At 42.3% G+C, this 22,177-nt stretch overlaps 1 protein-coding gene across 1 annotated transcript; it reads right to left on the reverse strand.

Moving 5' to 3' along the window:
- Window positions 1-4,079, reverse strand: LOC143603402 (replication protein A 70 kDa DNA-binding subunit A-like). Its single transcript, XM_077080205.1, has 2 exons — window positions 3,742-4,079; window positions 1-2,310 (listed from the first exon to the last, which is right to left on the reverse strand). Exons 1-2 carry the CDS (start codon window positions 4,026-4,028, stop codon window positions 39-41), a joined length of 2,559 nt encoding a protein of 852 aa, XP_076936320.1. The 5' UTR covers window positions 4,029-4,079; the 3' UTR covers window positions 1-38.
- Window positions 4,080-22,177: the final 18,098 nt, after the last annotated feature.

The raw sequence follows: 22,177 nt of genomic DNA on the forward strand, positions 1-22,177 counted from the left end.
AAGCTTTAATAAAAATAGTAAAAATGCATACCTTTGAGTCAATAACCACCATATGAAGGAACATTATTAGCATTAGGGCACTCCCGCGCCCAATGCCCCGATTGATGGCACTTAAAGCACTCATTTGATGCACCGCTATTACCACCACCTGAACTCATACCACTGTTCATTCTCCCACCAGGCCCTCCATATTGACCACCATAATGACCCACATGATTTGCAGGCAAAACAGTTTGTTGACCCATAGTCCCTGTTTGGGGATTGAACCCATGCTCATTGGTGACATTAGTGCAGTCTCTTGCCCAATGACCCGGTTGATGACACTTAAAACACTCACCAGAAGCACCACTGTTCCCGACACCTGAAGTCACACCACTGTTCATTCTACCAACAGCACCGCCATATTGACTACCATAATGACCAACATGTTGACCCACAGTCCCTGTTTGAGGATTGAGCCCACGATTCAAAGTTATGGAACTTGGGTCCTCGTTTTTGATGGTATTGTTAAGTTCTTGAAGCATAGCTTTCGTGTTAGACGAAAAGTTTATCTTCTCTGCTTTAACAATATTGGATTTTACTGCACGCTGATCATCACCATAACTCTCTTCCTTCACTTTTAACTTAAAACTAAACTCGTTAAAAAGGGCATTGCGGACAATTTCCGCAAACCTATCATCATCTTGTTCTTCGTGTTTTATTAAATGCAAATCTTTAGCAGAAACACCCATTATCTCCTCACCAGTTTCTTGGAATGCAGTTGCCCATACGAGACCAGTATGGTCTTGTAACTGTATCTGCAGAATATATCTATAGTCGCATTCATCAACGGTCTGATCACACTTGTCACATCGCCATTTTCCGTCTCCATTATTCACAACCTTTTTGGTGCATTTTCTATCACCGACCATGATAGGGCACGCTGTGTAACAAAAGTTTTCAGATTTTATATGCCAGATTGTGGCTTTGACTGTCATCCAATCAGCTTTCTCAGAAGTCCCCAATTTTTCATCTTTAATTTGGGATAAAGTCTTCTTATCGGTCCGAGACACAGATTCCCGTGACATAGAAACCGAAGGGGCATTCCTCCCAACACTATTGAACCAGTCTTTAAGTTTACGGGCCTCGGCAAAATCAGGTTCTATGGACAGCTGGCTCGCGGATATGGTCCCGATTGACTTCCCGTTATATTCATGCACTCTAGCAGACTTTACAGCTAAAACCGGAAATTCACCAGAATCCAACATGCTTTGAATAGTTTGACCATCTACGTTGCAAAAGTTACCCCATAAAGTCAAATCAATGGTTCTTCCAGACATGTCCTTTAACGTAAGACTTCGTTTTTGAGTTTCAGTTTGGTTCTTTGTCGTGATCGATGATGAAGGAGTGATACTGGAAACCACACCAATGACATCCAAAACAGTGTTGCTATCCATGCCTTCAATGTCAGCAATAGACCGGAAATGAAACTGCTGATGTGGAATTGAATTGTCATCATCAAAGCAAGGCTGAATAGTTGAAGACTGATCAAGTGTAATTTCATGGTCGTTTTTTAAGTGGTTAAAATTTTTTTGAGCAGGTTTTAGAGTTCCTCTCGATACATAATAAACCTTGCCCACTTCAATCTGGTTGTAAAACTGATCAGCAACAGCATTAAAGCAAGTTGCACGTATTTCTCCACCATCAGAATCAAGAAGATCAAAAGAGAAAACTTTTCCATCTCCTTTTGCATTGCTGTAATGTCTAAGATCACCCTTTGCAGTCACCCGAGCCTTAATGGTCCATTTAGCTTGATAAGGGTTCAAAGCAGCAATTGGTATAACTCTTGCAGGAGCTTCGGTTTTAGCTGCTGGTCCCCTGTTACCATACAATGGAGGCATTTGATTGAATGCTGGTCGGACCGAATGCATACGGTTGTTTGCCGAATTTTTATTAGACAAGTTATTATATGAATGCAAGCCTGTGTTGGGTTCACTTTTGGGAGTGTAAACTGATGGGCCCACATTGGTGTTTGGTCTTGTGACTGTTGTTGGCTGGTTCGGAAAAGACTGCATTGGCGCTGCAGATCTTCCGTTCCCATAAGAATGTAAGCCTGCATTATGTTCACTGTTAAGCGTGTGAACTGATAGGCCCAAACTGGTATTTGGTCTTATAACAGTTGTTGCTGGCTGATTAAGAGAAGACTGCATTGGTGCAGCAGATCTTTCCATTGAAAGAGTTTCATTACCAGAGGGTTTACTGAATTGCTTTGGATCACCAATAATATCACACTTGTCCACAATCAAATTGAGATTGATGATTATAATAATACTGCACATAATAATTAGAAGACATGTCAGTTGATAATTTATGCAAATATGCAATGATTTTCAAAGATAGCATGAATCTGATAGTAGATGGTAAATATAAATATAAAGCAAAACATGGTTTTTAGCATTGGATAAAACAAAGACTTCTACTAATCAACAAATGATTCCTTTATCAAACAGCATACATAGTAAATAAGATAAAATAACTAGAAGATGATTTAAGTATCCTTCTGTGACGCAGTTTGCTCATAGCAGAATGGCCACAATCACACACTCTGACAAGAAGACATACTTGTTGCACGTTTCTCAATAGAACAAAACCGTAAATGAAGCAGAATATCATCCAAAGCAACAGATATCTTCATTAAAGTCATAAGTTGGTGATAACTTTGTGAACCTATATATGTTTTGGATAGGCATCCAAAACCTTTAACAATAATGTGTAATCTCATGAGAACTGACAAAAATCACAAAGACAGGACAAAAAAGAATTTTAAATATCTAGCATTAGATAAACTACTTGAGTTATTTTTCTTAATACCTAGAACTTACAAAAATCATGTCCTACGAAAACTATTTTATCAACAGCCCTTCCGGCACGCCCCACACTGCCATACAGACAACCTAGACGGGGACAATATTCCAACCAGACTGCCCAAATTCTGGTAAGATTTCGGCCAAAATCCTGAAAATTCCAGCAGCACTATGCAAATTTCAAGAAATATGGTCTAAAATTAGCCCTAAACAAGCCTAAAACCCAAAGCATATGTTATGTTTATGCCATGCGCTTTGCTTATCTCAGACCCTGGCATTTTAAAGCTCACCTTTTACACCTTAAGCGAGCCTGTGGTAACTATGCATAAAATAGTGTCTGCATATATTTTATCATCTCAAGCTAAAAAACTAAAATACCTAAAACTGTTAAATTATTCATTACATATCACCAAACTCTAATTAGGTTTTCGAATCCCTAAGCCAGTTTTTAAGTCGTACCGGATTGGGCTAAAAAATGATACATCCGGAGATTCAACAAGGTAGAACAATTTACCTTGTAACTTCATAAAAATGCAACTTCAACTCAAATAATACCCCAAAAGTATATACTTCCATAATATAACATAACCCCAAAGTTAATCCATAATAAAGAAAATAATAATACAAAAGCACTCGACTTCCAAATAAATCCAAAAGTTTACTCGTTTCAATGTTAATCGCTAGACTAAAAATAAATTTTAAAAAATACAGGCCGTAAAATATCAAAACTTTCTTGAACTTAAAACCGGTATTTTAGAAAAAAAAAAAACACCGGTTTGACATTCTAGCAAACCGCCCAAAAATACCCCTAGGTCTTAATCATCACAACAATCTCGACTAAACCTAACTTAATCTCAACAATCATCGTAATAATTATATTATAAACAATAACACTTACACTCGATCACGGATGTGATTACAAACAAAATCAGTCAATTGAACAACAGAGCCCTTCAGCAACTGCTGAGACCTAACCAAATCATTAAGCTGAGTGGCAAGCATCCCTTGCTGGTAATACGTGCCGTCGGATAACACGAACCTGTACCGCTCCTTGTTTTCTCCCTCAACGGTATTTGTTTGCGTCTGCACGATCCGAATGTCGGTTATCTGGACCACCGGTTTCAGATCCGGATAGTCGCCACTGTATAGCATCGGTATTGCATTGGCGGTTAGGTTTATAGCCATGGTTTCAATTGGTTGACTGATTGATTGGTGAATTGGGGTTTTGAAACCCTAGAGTAGAGAGTGGTTTATATAATATAATATAATATAATCTATATTATATAAAGAGAGGGAAATTGAAAGTTTTTATTTGGTTTTGTGAGCGCCAAGAGAAGAGGGGTGGGTTTATTTATAGGGAAATGTTACATTTGGATACCTTTGTTACGGAGATGGTTGTCAAAACATATATAATAGCGTTTTAACCTGTGCGTTGCGTTAAGCGGTTTGTGTATGGGTTGGACTGATATTTAGGTGTGTTTGGGATCGCTTATTTAAGAGAGAAAAATATTTTTTGTTAAAAGGACTTATTAACTTATAATTTTTATAAAAAAAATTTTGAATTAGCTTATGTGTTGGGAAAAACCAAAATAACTAAAAATGACACTTTTTTTTTAAAGAAGTGTAATGGGTTTTAAGGGTTAGAATGGTGTAATAGGTAAATCAAATCTATTAAGTTAGTACGTTACAAATTCTTAACTTTTCAAAACCGTTTTATTTTGTCTTCTCCATAATTTAAAATCTTTAAGGTTTTATAGTTTGTCAAACACTTTATACACCTTATTAATTTTTCAAAAGGTTTATAAGTTATAATTATTGAAAATAAAGAATCCGGAAAATATGAGTTTGTTGAAGTGTGTATATTATAGATTGTAAAATAACTTTATAAGTTTAGGAGCAACATGATCAGATCAATAAAGAATTTCTTGGGTTAACATTCTTGTTTGTGTGTGTATATATATCTAAAGAAAAAAATAACAAAAAAGAAATAACTTAGTGGATGTTATGTGATTGGTCACCACGAAACTCTATCAATCAAAGATGGTTATTATTCAGAGAAACCAAATATGCATTTAGATTGCATATGTGATATGGATGATGAGTTGTATGACAGAGACAAGTGAAAGAAAATATAATGAGTATAACAGATGATGTGACATGCATTTACATGCTTTGCGTTGATGATGGTCTCATGCTAAGTTTTTAAACTATAGTATATATTATGAATCTGTGATTACAAAATAAAATTTTGTGTTACCTCGATCTTAATTTAATCGTATATTCGTTTTTTTTTTCATATTTCCAATGACCCATTTCCATCTTATATTTGAATAGGCTAATTGTTTTCTAAAAGTAAATTGTTTTTTTTTTTGAATGATAACAAAGCCTGGCCACCCTAAGTACACCCATTGTAAAAGGCCACACATGCTCATGATCGCATAAATCGCCGCATTTCAAAAGAAATCCATTGTCGAATGCTTAGTTTGGTAATACCCTTAACTCGGGCATAATATTTTTCCACGAACAAGACTCTTACCCATGAATCTATCACGATGAAAGCCATGGAGCTACCCACGTACGACCAATTGTTGTTACAAAGTTGTTTTAAGTTGATGCAACCTTTCCTAATCATATTAATTTTTGTTACTCTTTTTTAATTTTCAAAATATAATTCTTTTTATCTATTTATTAAAAAACAACTAAGACTTGTGATAATTTCATATGTGAATAATATACTTATTTTTAACGGTGAATTTCGCAGTTAAGATATATCACACTCCTCAGTTCAATAGAGGAGGAGTCCCGCCACCCCACTCGGGCCAGACTATGTTGACATCAATGGCGAAGTTTCATTAGCGTCAGGGGTGGCCCCGGCCCCCCAGTTTTTTTGCGCAATAGTGTAAATTGTCCGTTTTTCGCCCAAAAAAATTAATATGTAGTGTAAACTTACTCGTTTACGTCCGAAAATTTTAGCCCGGCCTCCCTATTTTTTTCGCGGTAGTGTAAATGTATCCGTTTTTCACCCGAAAATTTAATACGTGGTGTAAAGTTACTCGTTTTCGCCCGAAAATTTGAGCCCGACCTCCCTATTTTATTTCATAGTAGTGTAAATGTATCCGTTTTTTGCCCGAAAATTTAATATGTAGTGTAAACTTACTCGTTTTCGCCCGAAAACTCCCTATTTTTTTCACAGTAGTGTAAATGTATACGTTTTTTCGCCCGAAAGTTTTATACGCAGTTTAAATTTACCCGTTTTCGGCCAAAAATTTGAGTCGTCCCCTCGTTTATGATTTTTTTTTAAATATATTTTGAGTTCGCCCCCCGACGCTCGAGTCCAAGCTTCGCCACTAGTTGACATAATCGAGATCCACGCTATGCAAATAATATAATTTATATTATTTATAATATTATTTTCACTTTTAATTCCAATCTAAATATACTAACTACAATCAATCTAATAACTAATATGGAAGATATACCCGTAATTAATTAAATTATATATGTTTTTTTACTATGCTACATATTTTCTTTTTATGATATAAAAGAGTATAATGATAACAATATAAATTTCGCTCCGTTATTTTGTATATACTGTTCATTTTTCATCTTTCCTTTTTATTTTATACATATATATTGTTAAAAATTAATTATATTGTCCATATAAGTTTTTTTTTTGTTATTTAAATAACTTGTTTTCTAACTTAAATTGACAATTATTATTTTTAAATTTATGAAATAATAGATTGTCTAATTTAATGCTTTGTTATTACAGTTTTCTTTTCAAATAAAATACCCATAAATAAAAAGATAATTATTTAACTATTCTATTTCTTTTAGTAGACATAGTTGCCTCTGTTTCTTTGCCAGAAGCTTTTGTATATGTTATTATAAATATAACTTTCTTACCAATTTATGCTTATTTAACTGCACCACAACTATTAGTATTCTTTCTTTCGGTATTGTTTAATGATAATAACCAGTGTACGTGTTCGCGACGCGCTTTGCGCGGAAAACTTGACAAAGGACCCGAATATTAAAACGCGAATATGCAAACACATCGTAATAAATATCACTTCTGCACAACAAAATAAAAGTTTATCTAACTATCAAAATCACATACGGCATGGATGTGGTACCAACACTCGGTAGATGGTTTACAATAAAAAAATTTTCTGTTGCAAATAAAACTCCGTTTTCATCATTACTTATATAACTTATTGCGAATACGACTTCGTTTTAACGACATGTCATAGATAAAAATATGAGTATGTCGTAACGGCATACTAAAAAGTTTTAAAATATCGTATGTTAAACATTTCAAAAGAATCAATAACTTAGATGTATAAGTAATAACAAAAAACTATGTGGGAAGAAAAACACATGTTAAGACATGAACTAAAACCATGAAAACTTTGGGATGCTAAACCTTGATAAAAACGTCATACCTGAAGAAACACTAAGTGACCCCGGCAGATTAAGGATAATCTTAGGGTTAAGTAGATGTTTCCCACGAGGGTTAGGTCCGGCAAAGATGGTTATTCTTTTCGACCTGCAAAACAGACACCGTGAGCTCGTCACTTTGAAGGGGGAGGGGTTCCTCCTTGTGACCACCCTCCTGCGTGAGAATCAGGCTAGATTGCTCTGAATATAAGTGTATATTGAGAGAAATAGCTAGAGAGAAGATAAGATGATGATACCGTTCCAAGGTGTTGGAGTATTTATAGCCGAAGGTAGGTTTCCAAGCAGGTACGGCCAGCTGTATAATATTCCTTTTCCACCAACTACGGGCTATGTTCGTGCCACGATGGGAGTTGGTGGGTAGGCAGCGGCTGATGGCGACGTTTTGTACTTGAGCGTGCTCCTCCTCGTACTATTGTCGGTGAGCTGTCACCCTGTGATTGGTTCATGGGTCGCTTTTACCAGATCTTGTCTATTTGTCCATACCTTGGTAGGTATAGTACAAAAGATCTTCTGGAAGCGTACGGACTGGCTCTTTTGGGCGGGAATATTCCCGCCCTACTCATTCCTTCTTCAGGTGACATTGCTGAAGTATAAGAGTTAGTGCCTTATGCGTGTAACTTTACTGTTAGTGCGGGTAGCCTTCCTTTTTGGTTTGTACCCACAGCTGCGGGAACAGGTAGGGTACTGTACCAAGGGAGGCTTTCCTGCGGGAACAGCTGGCTTACTGCGTGTAAGGTCTTCATCTCTCTGAGCATGGTGGGTCCTGCGGATCCAGTTGGTCTTTGCGCAGACGTACCTCTTTAAGGGGAGTCTTGCGGGTCCAACTGGGCTTTGCTGGGACCTACCTCTTCAAGTCCCCCCAGTCCATTGTTCTTCTCATGAATTTTTAATAAGTGAGGTGAACTTTTGAACTTTAAGAAAGGGGTTTTGAAAAGGGGGTTTTCGTTTTTTAAGGTTTTCCGTGGGGATTCTTCCCGCGGTTTTCCTAATGTCACTTGCAGAAAATTCCCGACTTTTTCTGCATGATCTTTGGGTATGATGCGGGTAGGTGCGTAACCTCTCTACAAGTCGGGAGCGTTGTGTTTCACTTGTATAGATTCTCCACGGGGTATTGGTAGTTTTAGACATAGTGATCAGTTATGTTAAACAACCAATTCCATCTTGAAGCTTCAAACAATATAGTCCTCAACGTTCCCGCCATGCGGGGGTGTTATTTCCCTTTCCGCAAGCATGATCCATAAGATCCATCTTGGGTTCAATTCCCTGCAAGTGTTGAGTATGTGAAGGGTTTCGCCTTGACACTGTACTCGCACTTGTCTTACGGTTCCTTGTTTTCCAAGGTATCTTCTTGGCTTCAATTCCCTGCAAGTGCTAAGTATGTGAAGGGTTTCGCCTTGACACTGTACCCGCACTTGTCTTATGGTTTCTTGTTTTCCAAGGTAAGGGGGTATATTCCCTCTTATTTTTGAATCTTTCTGAAATTCGAAGAGTTGGTGAAATGATAAGGACAATCCAAACGGCTGAAGGGACGTTGGCGTCTTCTGACGGTTTCAGGACGTGCAGGAAGTTATGACGACATGACAGCATATGGTCAATCAGGACGCTTTTTCAGCCGCGTGGGCGCGAGTTTCATGTCACACGCCATTCTGACACCTGTTGCCAGCTTGCTTTATCCATGTGTCGCCGTTTCATTGCACCTACGCTCTCTCTCTCCTCCGCATTAAATTCATCGCATTCATTGCGATGAGTATATAAGGGGGTAGAGGGTGCATCTCATCCCATACCTTCACTTCACTCTTTCCCTTTTAAGCGATTTCCGGCGAATACTCATCTTTTCCGGCGAGCATTCTTCTGAAACCGCTTTCTTTTAACTTTCTTAGAAAAGAAAATGTCTTCTTCCACTCACGATCCTGAGGTTAACGTCGAGGAGTCTGACGTTTACCTCGAGAACCCGACGTCTACGTCCGATAAGGACGATAAGAGTACTGCCGGCGAGTGCCAGTGTACTCTTTCTGTCGATGTGTATCATTACATCGTCATGAAGTTCATGCTGGAGCCGTACGAGCCAGAGTTTCCGGAGCCCCATCAGACGGTGTACGATACCCCAAAGGTCAAGATAGGGGTTTACGCCTCATTCTTCATATATGGGAATCTAAGATTCCCATTAACGAAGTTCGTATACCGTGTTTTGGAGAAACACGGTATGCATTTGACGGAGGTGCACCCAATGGCGATTGCTAAAGTTCGCCATTTCGAATGGGTGTGCCGTATTTTGGGCATCGAGCCCCGCGTCGACCGTCTGATGACCTTCTACACCTGGAGGTGCATCCAGGGTTGGTATACCCTTTTTACTCGGATCAAGGGGTTGAAGATCTGCGCTACCGAGCGTAGTCTTCGTTCTTGGAAGCGGGAGTTTTTCTTCATCTCCGCTCGCGTCGTCCCCATCGCGATGACGTTCAAGAACGGGAGGGCGCTCCCTAACCTTCACGCCTCCAATTACCAGGAGACGGAATGGTTCGCCAAGATCTCCCAGATCCAGACTCCGGTTTATCGCTTCGCGGAGTCTGGGATGGTGATGCTCGGGATGAGCCGCGTGTGGAGGGATGCTGGGTCTGAGACGCCGCAAATACCCATCGTCCTTGAATACGGTTTGAACTATTTCCCTTACGGTATGCTCTGTCTTTTGTGTTGGTTTAGGGTTTTTCTTCTAACATTATCTTTTTTATTTCAAAGGGGAACGACTTACAGTCGCTCTTGCATCCGCGGGAGACTGGTGGTCCCGCACGGTTGGGTACTCGTGATCTCGATGAGAACGAGTTGCCCATTATGGAGCAAACGGCGGATAGATTCGTAGAGGTCTACCCGCCGGGCCACGAAATTTTGAGTGCCACTCGGCCAGGTAAGGAGTTTTTTAATCCTCGTCCTCTTCATGCTCAAACTTCTGCTGGAATTCCTCTGATTTTGTCATCTTCTGATGAGGGATCCGCAGATGGGCCTTTCTTTGTGAGGAAGAAGAAGGCTGCTGGCGTGAAGGGCAAGGCGAAGGTTACTTCCGTCGTCGACCTGGGAAATCAGTCTGATTCCGAGACTGAAAGTGAGGAGGCGGCGGGGAACCTTGGTGGTGGCGAGACCATTGTCTCGGAGGTTGAGACGGCTGTCACCTCCGAGCAACCAAGCGTTGTGACGGTGACTGGCGTGAAGAGGCCAGTTCCATCGGGTTCGTCTCCTCCTGTCAGGTCTTTCAAGATTAAGAAAACCCGTAAGTATATTTTTTGTGTACCTTTTCCGCATTTCTTTCCGCCATTGTTTTTAATATTTTGTTCTTTATGCAGGAGTGGACGTATCCTCTTTCCAGAGCGGTGCGGGAGGAAGCAGTTCAGGACCCACGACGATAGGTTTGGTCAACCTATCCGAGGCGATGACCCAGGCGGCTGCGGCTGTTTCCGGTGCTGGTTCAGTTGCTCATACTGTTGAAGCAACTATTCCAGTTATGACGTCATCTCCGCCGGCCGTCAGTGCCATCTTTACCACATCCTTCACTAGGCCGGCGGTGACTTTTTCTGCGAGCTCCTCCGCAGCGGCGACCACGGTTATGAGTTCATCTCAAATGAGTTCATCTCCGATGGTCTCTACCACAGTGGCTTCTACCGTGCCCTCTCCGGTGTCAGTGACTGCCTCGTCCTTGGCCGGTTCTTCAGGTATGTTTGGGGTTGGGACCTCTAGACTTACCTCTATTGATGAGGGGGTCCAATCTTTGCTTCCTTCCCATCTCCTTGACCTCTTGGATGGTTATCCCTTAGGTTCGGGTGATGGGTTTGGCAGCTACCGGCCTGTTATCGACCCTACAGGTGCGTGGGGTTACTTTGGCCTATTATTCATTCTTATCATTTTTTTCCTAACTGTTTTTTGTTTTTGCAGTTTCAGATTCCAATGAGGTGTATGCTCCACGGTGGAATATCCGCCGGGGAACGACCCTCCGGACGGCTGCGGACTGCGTTGACTGGGCGCGCCATGCCGCCCCAAGCTGTGCGTTGGGGGAGGCAATGGCTAGCTACCAGGAGGGCAGGTTGTCCAACGAGCTCCGAATCCTTCTCGCTAGGATGCAGCCGCGTGTCGAGTTACTTTGTCGTGAAAACGACAAGTTAAAGACTGTGCGTAGCCTGGAAGTGGGTCAGGTGCGATCACTGCGGGAGGAGAATAAGAAGCTTGCTGCCACCGCTGCGGAGAAGGAGAAGGCCTTCAAGGACCTTGAGGTCGAGATCCAGGCCAGGCATGAGGCCCGTTCCAAGGCTACCCAAGCTGTTAACGAACAGCTTAGGTTGGCCAAGGAAACTGCACGTAATGCGACCGAAAGGGCCACCAAAGCTGAAGCCGTTGCTGAGCCTCTGCGCGCTGAGAACGAAGAGCTTAAAGCCAAACTAGAGAAGCTTCAGCAGGCTCATGATGCTTTGGCTTTAGAAGATGCCAAGAAGCTGCAAGAGCTCTTGGATCAGAAGGGTATGCTTGATCTCACTGAGCGCAAGCTTAAGGGCGTTGAAGAGGCTGCTTCCAAGGATGTGTTGCTTGCCAACCTCAACAAGAATGAAGCTGAACGCGCCCGCGATCAAGCTCAAGCTACCCTTCAAGAAGCACTGACCCATAAGGGATGGCTTCTACGAGAAGCGTTGCCGCAGGTACGCATAGTTACATAATTTCTTTGCTTTACGCTTCTTTATACTTAGAAAAGTTTTTTATATATATATATTTGTAGGTTGTGCATCGGATTTTTGCAAACACATCTTATGACGATGCCATGAGTGCAGCCCTCAACGCTTCTCATGAGGATGGGGAGAAAGCTGGTTTCCTGCTTGGTCTAGGATTTGCAGAGAAGGGCATCCCGCCTTCCAACTTTCTTTTACACGATGTTGACACTGAAGCTGCCTACGACCAAGCTGTGAACCAGTATGCTGCCTTCCCGCATCCGGTTGTGGAGAAGGTGAATGAAATTGCTGCTGCTGATGACGGGCTAGCTGTTCTCAAAGCTTTCCTTGAACCGCCGCAGCCAACTGATGGTGCGGGTTCAAGTGGGTTTGGAGGGAGTGGTCCCGAAGCTTGAACCTTGAGATCCCTTCCAACCGTTCGGGTAGATTTGTATTTTTGTAGGCGGGTAAATACCTAGCCATTTTGTAATGTTTGAATTTTTCTTGTAAATATAAATGTTTTGTTAACGTCTTGCCTTGTAAACATTATATGATTTGCTCATGCATATTTTAGTTTAACTTAGCAATTTTCTAAGTGTTTTGAATAAGTTAACATTTCGACGCTTGTCAGATGATAGGTTAATGTTCTGTTTCCTCTATCATGATTGTGCGGGTAGGACCGTCACTTTCACTTAGTAGGATGACCAACTTTACCTATATCTGACCTGCGTGAAGGTTTTCCTCATCTTCCCCTTAGAAATATTTACTGTTTTTGTGTTTATGCGGGTTGTGCCGCTTTCTATACGCAACGACTTACTTCCTCCCTCACTTATTTATGCGGTGAATACCGGCATATCAGTGTGGTCAGTTCATAAGTATAAAGGTAAGGCTATCAACACAATGTGATAAGGAGAATCATTTCCATTAGAAGTGGCTCAAGGCCTTTTCTTTACAAGTTTGGAATGGATCTACATGTAACATCTGCGTAATTGAGCTCTATTCCATGTTCTTGGGATGGGGGTGCCATCGAGCCTTTCGAGCCGGTATGCGCCCTTTCCCAAAACTTCTTTAATAATGTATGGCCCCTCCCAGACCGGGGCCAGCTTTCCTGGGCGCTCTTGGTTCGAAGCCTCGTTGTTACGCAGTATGTAGTCTCCGACATTGAAGTTGCAGAGTTTTACCCGCGTGTTGTAGTACTTTCGCATTTGTCGCTTGTAGTTCTCTTCACGCGCTGCGGCTAAGTCTCTGCGTTCTTCGGTTAGCATAAGGTCTAACCGTCTTTCCGCATCATTGTCTTCTGGTTGAGTTATGACTCTTGGTGAGGGTAGACCGATCTCGACTGGAACCATGGCTTCAGTGCCATAGGTGAGGCTGAACGGGGTTTCGCCCGTGCTTGCCTTTTTTAGCGTTCTGTTCGCCCAAAGGACGTGTGGAACTTCGTCCACCCAGCCGGATCTATGCTCCAAGAGTCTTTTCTTTATGCCGTCGACGATGCTCTTGTTTGCTCTTTCCACCTCACCATTACCCTGCGGGTGTGCCACTGAGGTAAAGGTGTGGGTGATTTGAAGTTCTTTCAGCCACTTTTGTAGCTTCTGGTCAGCAAAGTTGGTGCCGTTATCGCTCACCAAATTCTGTGGAAGTCCAAAACGACAAATAATAAATTCCCAAATAAATATTTTGATATGTTTTGCGGTTGTTTGGGCTAAGGGTTTTGCTTCTATCCACTTGGTGAAGTAGTCGATGGCTACCACTAGGAACTGAACGTTCCCTGCTGCTGTGGGAAATGGGCCTGTCACATCGATGGCCCACTTCTGGAATGGCCATGCAGAAGTGACTGGAACAAGTTCGTTCTTCGGGCGATGGTGTTGGGTGCGTAGAGCTGGCAGGACATACATTTTCTGATGTAGGCCAGTGCATCCGTATGCATCCCCGGCCAAAAATATCCCGCGTTGTTTAGCTTAGCTACAACTGCGCGTGGACCTGCGTGTACTCCACAGATGCCTTCGTGTACTTCCCTTAGGAGGTAATCGGCATCTTGGTCGTCAACGCATCTGAGGAGTGGGCTCAGAAAATTACGCCTGTAAAGTATGTCATCAACAAGTTGATAGTTCAGTGATTTACAGCGTATCTTTCTTGCCTGTGTCTTTGACTCTGGTAGTATACCGGCCGCAAGGTAATTTATGATTGGTGTCATCCACGTTTCCGTGCCGGTTTGGATGACACAAATTTCCTTGTGCGGGACTGATGGTGCTCCAAGGAGTTCAACGCGGATGTCTTTTCCCAAGTGGGTGAATGCTAACGATGCAAGCTTGCTTAACGCATCCGCAGATTTGTTTTCGCTTCGCTTAATGTGCATAACTTTGCAATCGTTGAAATCGCGCATAAGGGTTTTTGCTTGTGCGAGGTACAGGGCCATTGTGTCGTTCACGGCCTTGTACGTCCCGTTTATCTGGTTGGCTACTAACATGGAATCCACGTGGGCTTCTAAGTTTTTCACCCCCATTTTACGCACAATTCTTAACCCGGCCAAGAATGTACTCCGCTTCGTTATTCGTACTTGGGAAATCCAGCCGAATAGCGTAAGTGTACTCTTGACCTGCTGGGTTAGTTAGTTTTAACCCTGCGCCTGAACCCTCATTGTTGGCTGCTCCATCAGTATAGAGTCGCCAGAAATCATCAATGTCCTGTGCTGGAGAGGGTTGAGCCTCTTCCTTGCACTTTTTTTCTCGCGAAGCGGGGACTTCTGCAATAAAGTCGGCCAAGACCTGGCCTTTTATGGCTGTTCTTGGCTTGTACTTTATCGGGTATTCCCCCAATTCAATTGCCCATTTAGCTAGGCGCCCTGACAACTCGGGTTTGCCTAGAACATTTGCAAGTTTGAAGTTGGTGAGAATGGTGATTGGTACTTGAAGCCTGTACAAGCGCTAAGACTAATTTTTCCAGGGTAGAGTACCGGGTTTCTACGTCTGTCAAGACGCGGATAACATAGTAGATAGGCATCTGGATGCCTTTTCGTTCTACTAGTAGGACTGCCCCGGTTGCTCTGTCTGTGGCGGAGAGGTAGAGAATTAATTCCTCCCCCACTTCTGGTGCTGTGAGTGTTGGGAGTTCGATCAAGCGTGACCGAATCTCTTGAAAAGCTGCTTCCGCTTCTGGTGTCCAGCGGAAGTGCATTTTCTTTAAGCAATTTCTCAATGTTGACACGAATGGGAACGACCTATCCGCATGGTTTGCCAAAAAGCGGTTAAGTGCGACTAGTCGTCCATTCAGTGTCTGAGCTTGTTTGATGGTGGTAGGTGATTCTATTTTCATAATGGCTTCGACCTTTTCAGGGTTCGCTCTGAAGCCATCTTTGGTAACGATGACTCCTAAGAACTTCCCTTCTTCCATCCCAAAAGAACACTTGCTCGGGTTGAGCTTCATGTTTATCTTTCTGAGCGTGTTGAAAATTTTTTCGATGTCTTTCAACATTGCTTCTGGCTCAAGGCTTTTGATGACCAAGTCATCCATGTAAACTTCCAAATTCCTCCAAATTTGGGCATGAAACTCTTTGTCCATCAGGCGTTGGTATGTGGACCCGGCATTCTTAAGTCCGAATGGCATCATTTGATAACAAAATGTGCCATCGGGCGTCCGAAATGCGGTTTTGTCCTGATCGTCAACGGCCATGTGGATTTGATGGTACCCTTTATACGCATCAAGGAAGCATTTAAGGCGAAACGGTGCTAACGAATCTACCTTAAGGTCAATTTCGGGTAACGGGTAACAATCCTTGGGGCATGCTTTGTTTAGGTCTTTAAAATCTATGCACATGCGCCATTGTTTGTTGGATTTCGGTACCATGACGGGATTTGCAACCCATGTTTGATATTTACTAACGCGTATGATGCCTGCGTCAAGGAGTTCCTTGACTTGGGTTTTACACGCGTTAGCCTGTTCCGCACCCATTACGCGACGCTTTTGTATGACCGGCGTAAAAGCCGGGTCACACTTGAGCTTATGCTCCGCCTTACTTCGGGGTACACCAGTCATGTCAGCTGATGTCCATGCGAAGATGTCAGCATTTTTTTGCAATAAGCGTTTAAGTAAGGTGCGTGTGGGATTAGTGATTATTGGGCCAATGGTAACGGCCTGGTCAGGGTATTTGCCATTGAAGGCCCATTCTTCTGGCTTGGTAATGGTCGGTTTAGCCATCTTTGGTTTGGGTTTAGATGAGACAGATGCGATGCATACCTGGGGAATACCCGTGATCATCGCGACACCCTCAGCTGTTGGCCATCCCATCATGCCATGGACTGAAGACACCACGGCATTAAATCTTGCCATCCCATCTCTCCCGAAGAGAATGTCGTATGTGTGGTGTGGCTTCCTCATTACGACGAAGTCCACGTCTTCTGTGCGAGAGTACTTCCCGTCCGTGAGAGTGATGGGGAAAGATGGGATGCCCAAGGGGGTGTTTGTGCTGCCGTCAAACCCTTCCATCGAGGCGTAAACCATTTCTAGGCGTTCTTTGTCTTCGTCGTCTAGCTTGTCGAATAACTGCCTATACATGACCGTTGACGAAGCGTCATTATCAGCAAGAGTGCGGGAGGTGATGTAGTGCCCCAGCTGGCTTTTGATGACTATGGGGCCTTCTTTGTTGGGCCCTCCTGGCACACGCGGGAAGCGCACTTCAGCTTCCTTCCACGCACTTGGCTCTGTTGTTCGTCGTTTTCTTCCTCTGACGTTGCCATGAACCATGTGAATGCTGATGTCGACGGGCTTTCGTCCGTTGCCCTTGTACCGATTGTCATTCCTCCCTCCGTTCTTGATTGACGCCACGAGGTGTGTAAGTTTTCCATCTTTGACGAATGTTTCGACAATATCCTTCAAAGATGTACATTCCTCTGTGGTGTGGCCTTTTGTCCCGTGGAAGTCACAGGATTTGCTCTGATCAGCGTTATGGCGCTGTCGGATTATTGGAGCCTTTGGCCATGGGAGTTTCTCGGTGGCAAATATCTCGGTGACGCTTTTGGTAAGTGGTGTCCATCTGGGATTCCGGTTCGATGAGTGCGTGTTATCCTTTCCGCCTAATAGAGGGCGAGAGCTGGATGAGGTGTCAAAGTTTACCCTTGACTGCCAAATACCAAGCTTCCTCCTTTTGTTTTGTCGGGCGGTGCGGACGTTATTTTCTCTGGTCCTCTGCGTGTAGAGATTTGTGCTCTGGGAAAGATTTCTACCCAGTTGCTTCTCCGTCTCGGCAAAGCGTTTAGCTGTCGTCATGATGGCATCCCACGTGGATGGCATGCTATCTTTACCCGTCAACGTGCGGATAAGCTCTGGGTACTCAGCGCCCTGGATGAAAGCGGCGCGAACAAGATCTTCGCTTATAGTGCCCAGACTCAGCTTCTTTGAGTTGAAGCGAATGATAAAGTCCAGCAAAGATTCGTCTTCCTCTCGGACGCAGTTGAGGATCGTCCACTGCTCTTCAGTATATTTTCTTTGTTGACTGAAGTGCTGGCTAAACTTGTGTTGGAAGTCTGCCCAATCATAGATGTGGTGGACCGGTAGACGATCAAACCACGCTCTGGCTGCTCCGACGAGCATCATCTGGAACATGTAACACCACGTGGGTTCCGTCGAATTGCTGACGGTTGCCCCCGCTATGAATCTGTTCAAGTGATCGTCCGGGTCAGATATGCCATCATAAGTGCCTATGTTGGACATCTGTTTGGCACTCTTTGGAGCAATTACTTCCGCAATGTCTCTTGCAAATTTGGACGTTCCCGCATTTGCAACAGTTGGTCTGAAAGTTTTGGAGAAGTCACGTGGGTTTCCCCCCGTGCTCTTTGGCTTGAAAGTTTCTCCAAAACTTCTTTTCGAGCGGAAGTCTGCTTCTTTACGCTTCCCTTTCGCCTTATGACGAGGGTTTGCGTCACTGTCAGATTCTTCCCAATCATCATCCGAATACTCGCAATCATTGCTCATGTTGAGCTGTTGTCGAGTGCTTCCGAATTCGTCATTGGCCTGTTGGAGTGAACGTAAACGTTCATCCAACTCAGCTTGGAATTCTTTTTTACGTGCTTCCGCCCAACCTTTAACTTGATCTAGTGTTTGGCGGGGAAGCCTCGTCTGCTGCTTCTCTACCTGGGTATCAATGAATCCCAGGGGAGGATTGTTTACTGCACTTGCCCCGGCTTGGGTAACCGGGGTAGTGTTCGTAAAAATCGTGTATTCACCGGTGTTCCCCCCAGTAGCTGGGGTTGTGATTACCGGAGTTTCTTGGTCACTCGGTGGCCTTGGCATCGGAGTAACCTTAGCCATCTTCCTAGAAGTTTGAAAAAACTGAGAAAGAGAATTAGTTCTAGCTTAATGCACGGATGGCGCCAATGAAGAAACATCAAGTGACCCCGGCAGATTAAGGATAATCTTAGGGTTAAGTAGATGTTTCCCACGAGGGTTAGGTCCGGCAAAGATGGTTATTCTTTTCGACCTGCAAAACAGACACCGTGAGCTCGTCACTTTGAAGGGGGAGGGGTTCCTCCTTATGACCACCCTCCTGCGTGAGAATCAGGCTAGATTGCTCTGAATATAAGTGTATATTGAGAGAAATAGCTAGAGAGAAGATAAGATGATGATACCGTTCCAAGGTGTTGGAGTATTTATAGCCGAAGGTAGGTTTCCAAGCAGGTACGGCCAGCTGTATAATATTCCTTTTCCACCAACTACGGGGCTATGTTCGTGCCACGATGGGAGTTGGTGGGTAGGCAGCGGCTGATGGCGACGTTTTGTACTGGAGCGTGCTCCTCCTCGTACTATTGTCGGTGAGCTGTCACCCTGTGATTGGTTCATGGGTCGCTTTTACCAGATCTTGTCTATTTGTCCATACCTTGGTAGGTATAGTACAAAAGATCTTCTGGAAGCGTACGGACTGGCTCTTTTGGGCGGGAATATTCCCGCCCTGCTCATTCCTTCTTCAGGTGACATTGCTGAAGTATAAGAGTTAGTGCCTTATGCGTGTAGCTTTACTGTTAGTGCGGGTAGCCTTCCTTCTTGGTTTGTACCCACAGCTGCGGGAACAGGCAGGGTACTGTACCAAGGGAGGCTTTCCTGCGGGAACAGCTGGCTTACTGCGTGTAAGGTCTTCATCTCTCTGAGCATGGTGGGTCCTGCGGATCCAGTTGGTCTTTGCGCAGACGTACCTCTTTAAGGTGAGTCTTGCGGGTCCAACTGGGCTTTGCTGAGACCTACCTCTTCAATACCAAACAATCTAAACGTAGCACATTCACATCCAAATGAAAGAATGAAGTTCACCAAACTTATGCAAGAAAGCTTAAAAAAGATTAGGTCCTCAAGAGTCAAGAGGATAGAGGCGATGTGGATCGAAAGCAAGATGATAAAGCCTCAAGCCTTCTCAAGTAAACTAAGGATCTTATCGAGTTTGTTGTTGCTCTTGCTAATCTCACTTCTTAGATCCTTATACTCCCGACGCGTAATTGGCCTAGAGTCGTCGTCATCATCATTTACCACAGGAGCCACTGCATCCTTAGAATCCACAAAAATGCCCAGAGCTCCTGGTCTCTTCTGTGGTTGGGTAGAAAGCATACAGTTGTTTACATTAGTATTTGATCTTTTAACTGTAATAGCTGGCTGATTCAGAAAAGATTTCATTGGTGTTGCATGTCTTTCCATTGAAAAAGTTTGATATGGCTTTGGGTCACCAATAATATCACACTTGTCCATGAGACCATGATCAACTTGAAATCATAGATTGCAATAGTACTGCAAATAATAACTAGAGGACATATATGTTAGTTAATAATATATACATACAATGATTGTTAAAGACCTCATGGTGTAGAGATATTTTAGCTTCCAATACTTGTGTATGTGTTCGTTCATTTAAAAATCCAACATGTTCATGTTCATATTTAAAATTTAAACGAACAATTCGCAAACATAATTGAACAAAGATAAACATAATCATATGAACAAACGTAAATGAACACAAACAACATACACAAAAATAGATGATGATTCATCCAAAAATGAACATAAATAAACGAAGGAAACATGTGCGTCATGCCCATTTGTTTAACTGAACACAAACTTTTTGTTTATGTTCATTTGTTTCAGTTCATTTACAAGCCTAGCACTTACACTTGTTCATGAATCCGACCACAAAAAAGCTCGGTCAATTGAACAATAGAGCCATTCTGCAACCGCTGAATTCTAACCAAATCATTAAGCTGACTAGCAAGCATCACATGCCAAGTAAACATGCCGTCCGATAACACAAACCTGTATTGCTCTTTGGTTTCGCCAGAAGCTTTCGTCTGCTGGACGATCCGAATATCCATCAACTGTAGCACCGGTTTGATCAGTGTCCCATCAAAACATTCGCCACTACATAGCATCGATATTGCGCCGGTAGTAAGATTTACAGTCGCCATGGTTTTGATCGTAACTGCAGTGAATTATGGGGTTTAAAAAGTTAAAAGCCTAGAAACGTTATATTTACCTTCATTATAGATAATTATTGCCAAAATCTACCCTTGTACTTTTATTTCCATCGTATTAATAATAAGCCCTCTTAGCAAGTAAGCCAACAAAAAAGAACAAATTTTAGTAAAAAAAGGATACATTGTAACAAAACGTCAAAACCCACTGCGCTCTGGCAACACAACAACACGGATTTGGTCGTTATCGGTTATGTTGTTAATGACAATAAAATAAAATGGTAAGCATCTATAAAAGTATTGGCACTCGTACAACTTGCTTGCTTAAACCAACTAGCCAAGCTATTACCAAAACGTACCATCATAAACAACATATCAAATAGTCTCTTTTTTTTTAAGGCGTATACTCACAAATCACAACGAAATGAACTAGTAAAAGATAGAGCGCAACGAACATACCAAATAGACTGAATGTAGCAAACACAAACTCGAATGAAAGAACATCATGAAGTTCACCAAACCTATGCAAGTAAGCTTAAAACAGATTCGGACAAAAGCAAGATGACAAAGCCTTAAGCCTTCTTAAGTAAACTGAGGATCTCATCGAGCTTCTTGTTGCTCTTGGTGATCTCACTGCTTAGCTTCTTATACTCCCGACGAGTAATTGGCCTACAGTCATCATCGTTTCCACCTTCCACAACAATGCCAGGAGCCGGCCTCTTCCTTGGTCGGATAGAAGGTAGCATACGGTCGGTTGCATTAGTATTTGATCTTGTAATCGTTATTCCTGGCTGATTCATAGAAGATTTCGTTTCCACCGAAGAAGTTTCATTATGTTTATTTGGGAATGGCTTTGGGTCACCAATAATATCACATCTATCCATAATCAAATTGAGATCGACTGCCACAATAATAATGCTGCAGCTAATAATAATAATAATAATAATCACATAACATGATAATGATAATGATAATAATAATAATAATAATAATAATAATAATAATAATAATAATAATAATAATAATAATAATAATAATAATTAGAGGTGGCAAATGGGTTGGATTGGGTCATGGGTTGAAACGAGTCATGGGTCAAAACGGAAACGGGTTACGGTCATAACGGGTCAACTAAAAAAGGGTTGTTTTGGTTTGGGTGGTCGGAACATGTTATGGTCGGAACGAGTTTCGGGTTTTCTTTTCTTTTATTTTTTTTTTGAAATGAGGACTCCGGCGGGAACATTTTAGTTTTTTTAGATTTTTTGTTTTTTATTTATATTTTGAGTTATGATTTTTTTATTATTTTATTTGATTTTTTTTCTAAGGTGTTTTCTATTAAGATCCCAAAACACCCTGAAAAAATATTCAAAAATAATAATAAAAAAAATCATAACTCAAAATATAAATAAAAACAAAAGCAGTATAAAAAACTAAAATGTTTCCTCCGTCATCCTCGTCCCATTAAAAAAAATCACCAAACGAAAATCAAACAAAAAGCTAAAACCAAACCAAATCAATCGAAATCGAAAAAATAGATCACAGCGAAACTAAAAATTGAAACTGAACGAAAACGAAACGAACAAAAACAAAAACGAGTCCAGAATCGACCAAAAAGAAACAAAAGAAACCAATACCCAACCTGTCCCGTGTGAAAACTCGTATTGGCTTGAAACATGAACGGAACCCATTTTAATCTGAACCCCGTTTCGTGCTGAAACCTGTCTCGTGCTAAAACCTGTTCCGATCCTAAACATGCCAC

This window comes from Bidens hawaiensis, unplaced genomic scaffold, assembly GCF_021521415.1.
Source record: "Bidens hawaiensis isolate Kalapana, Puna unplaced genomic scaffold, B.hawaiensis_p1.1 tig00001961_1, whole genome shotgun sequence".
NCBI lineage: Eukaryota > Viridiplantae > Streptophyta > Magnoliopsida > Asterales > Asteraceae > Bidens > Bidens hawaiensis.

Excerpts from the sequence above, each read along its gene's own strand:
- LOC143603402 (XM_077080205.1), bottom strand. The coding sequence starts at position 4,028 with ATGGCTATAAACCTAACCGCCAATGCAATACCGATGCTATACAGTGGC. Across the intron at positions 2,311-3,741 it reads AATCACATCCGTGATCGAGT|TATTATTATAATCATCAATC; the intron begins GTAAGTGTTATT and ends TATTATGTGCAG.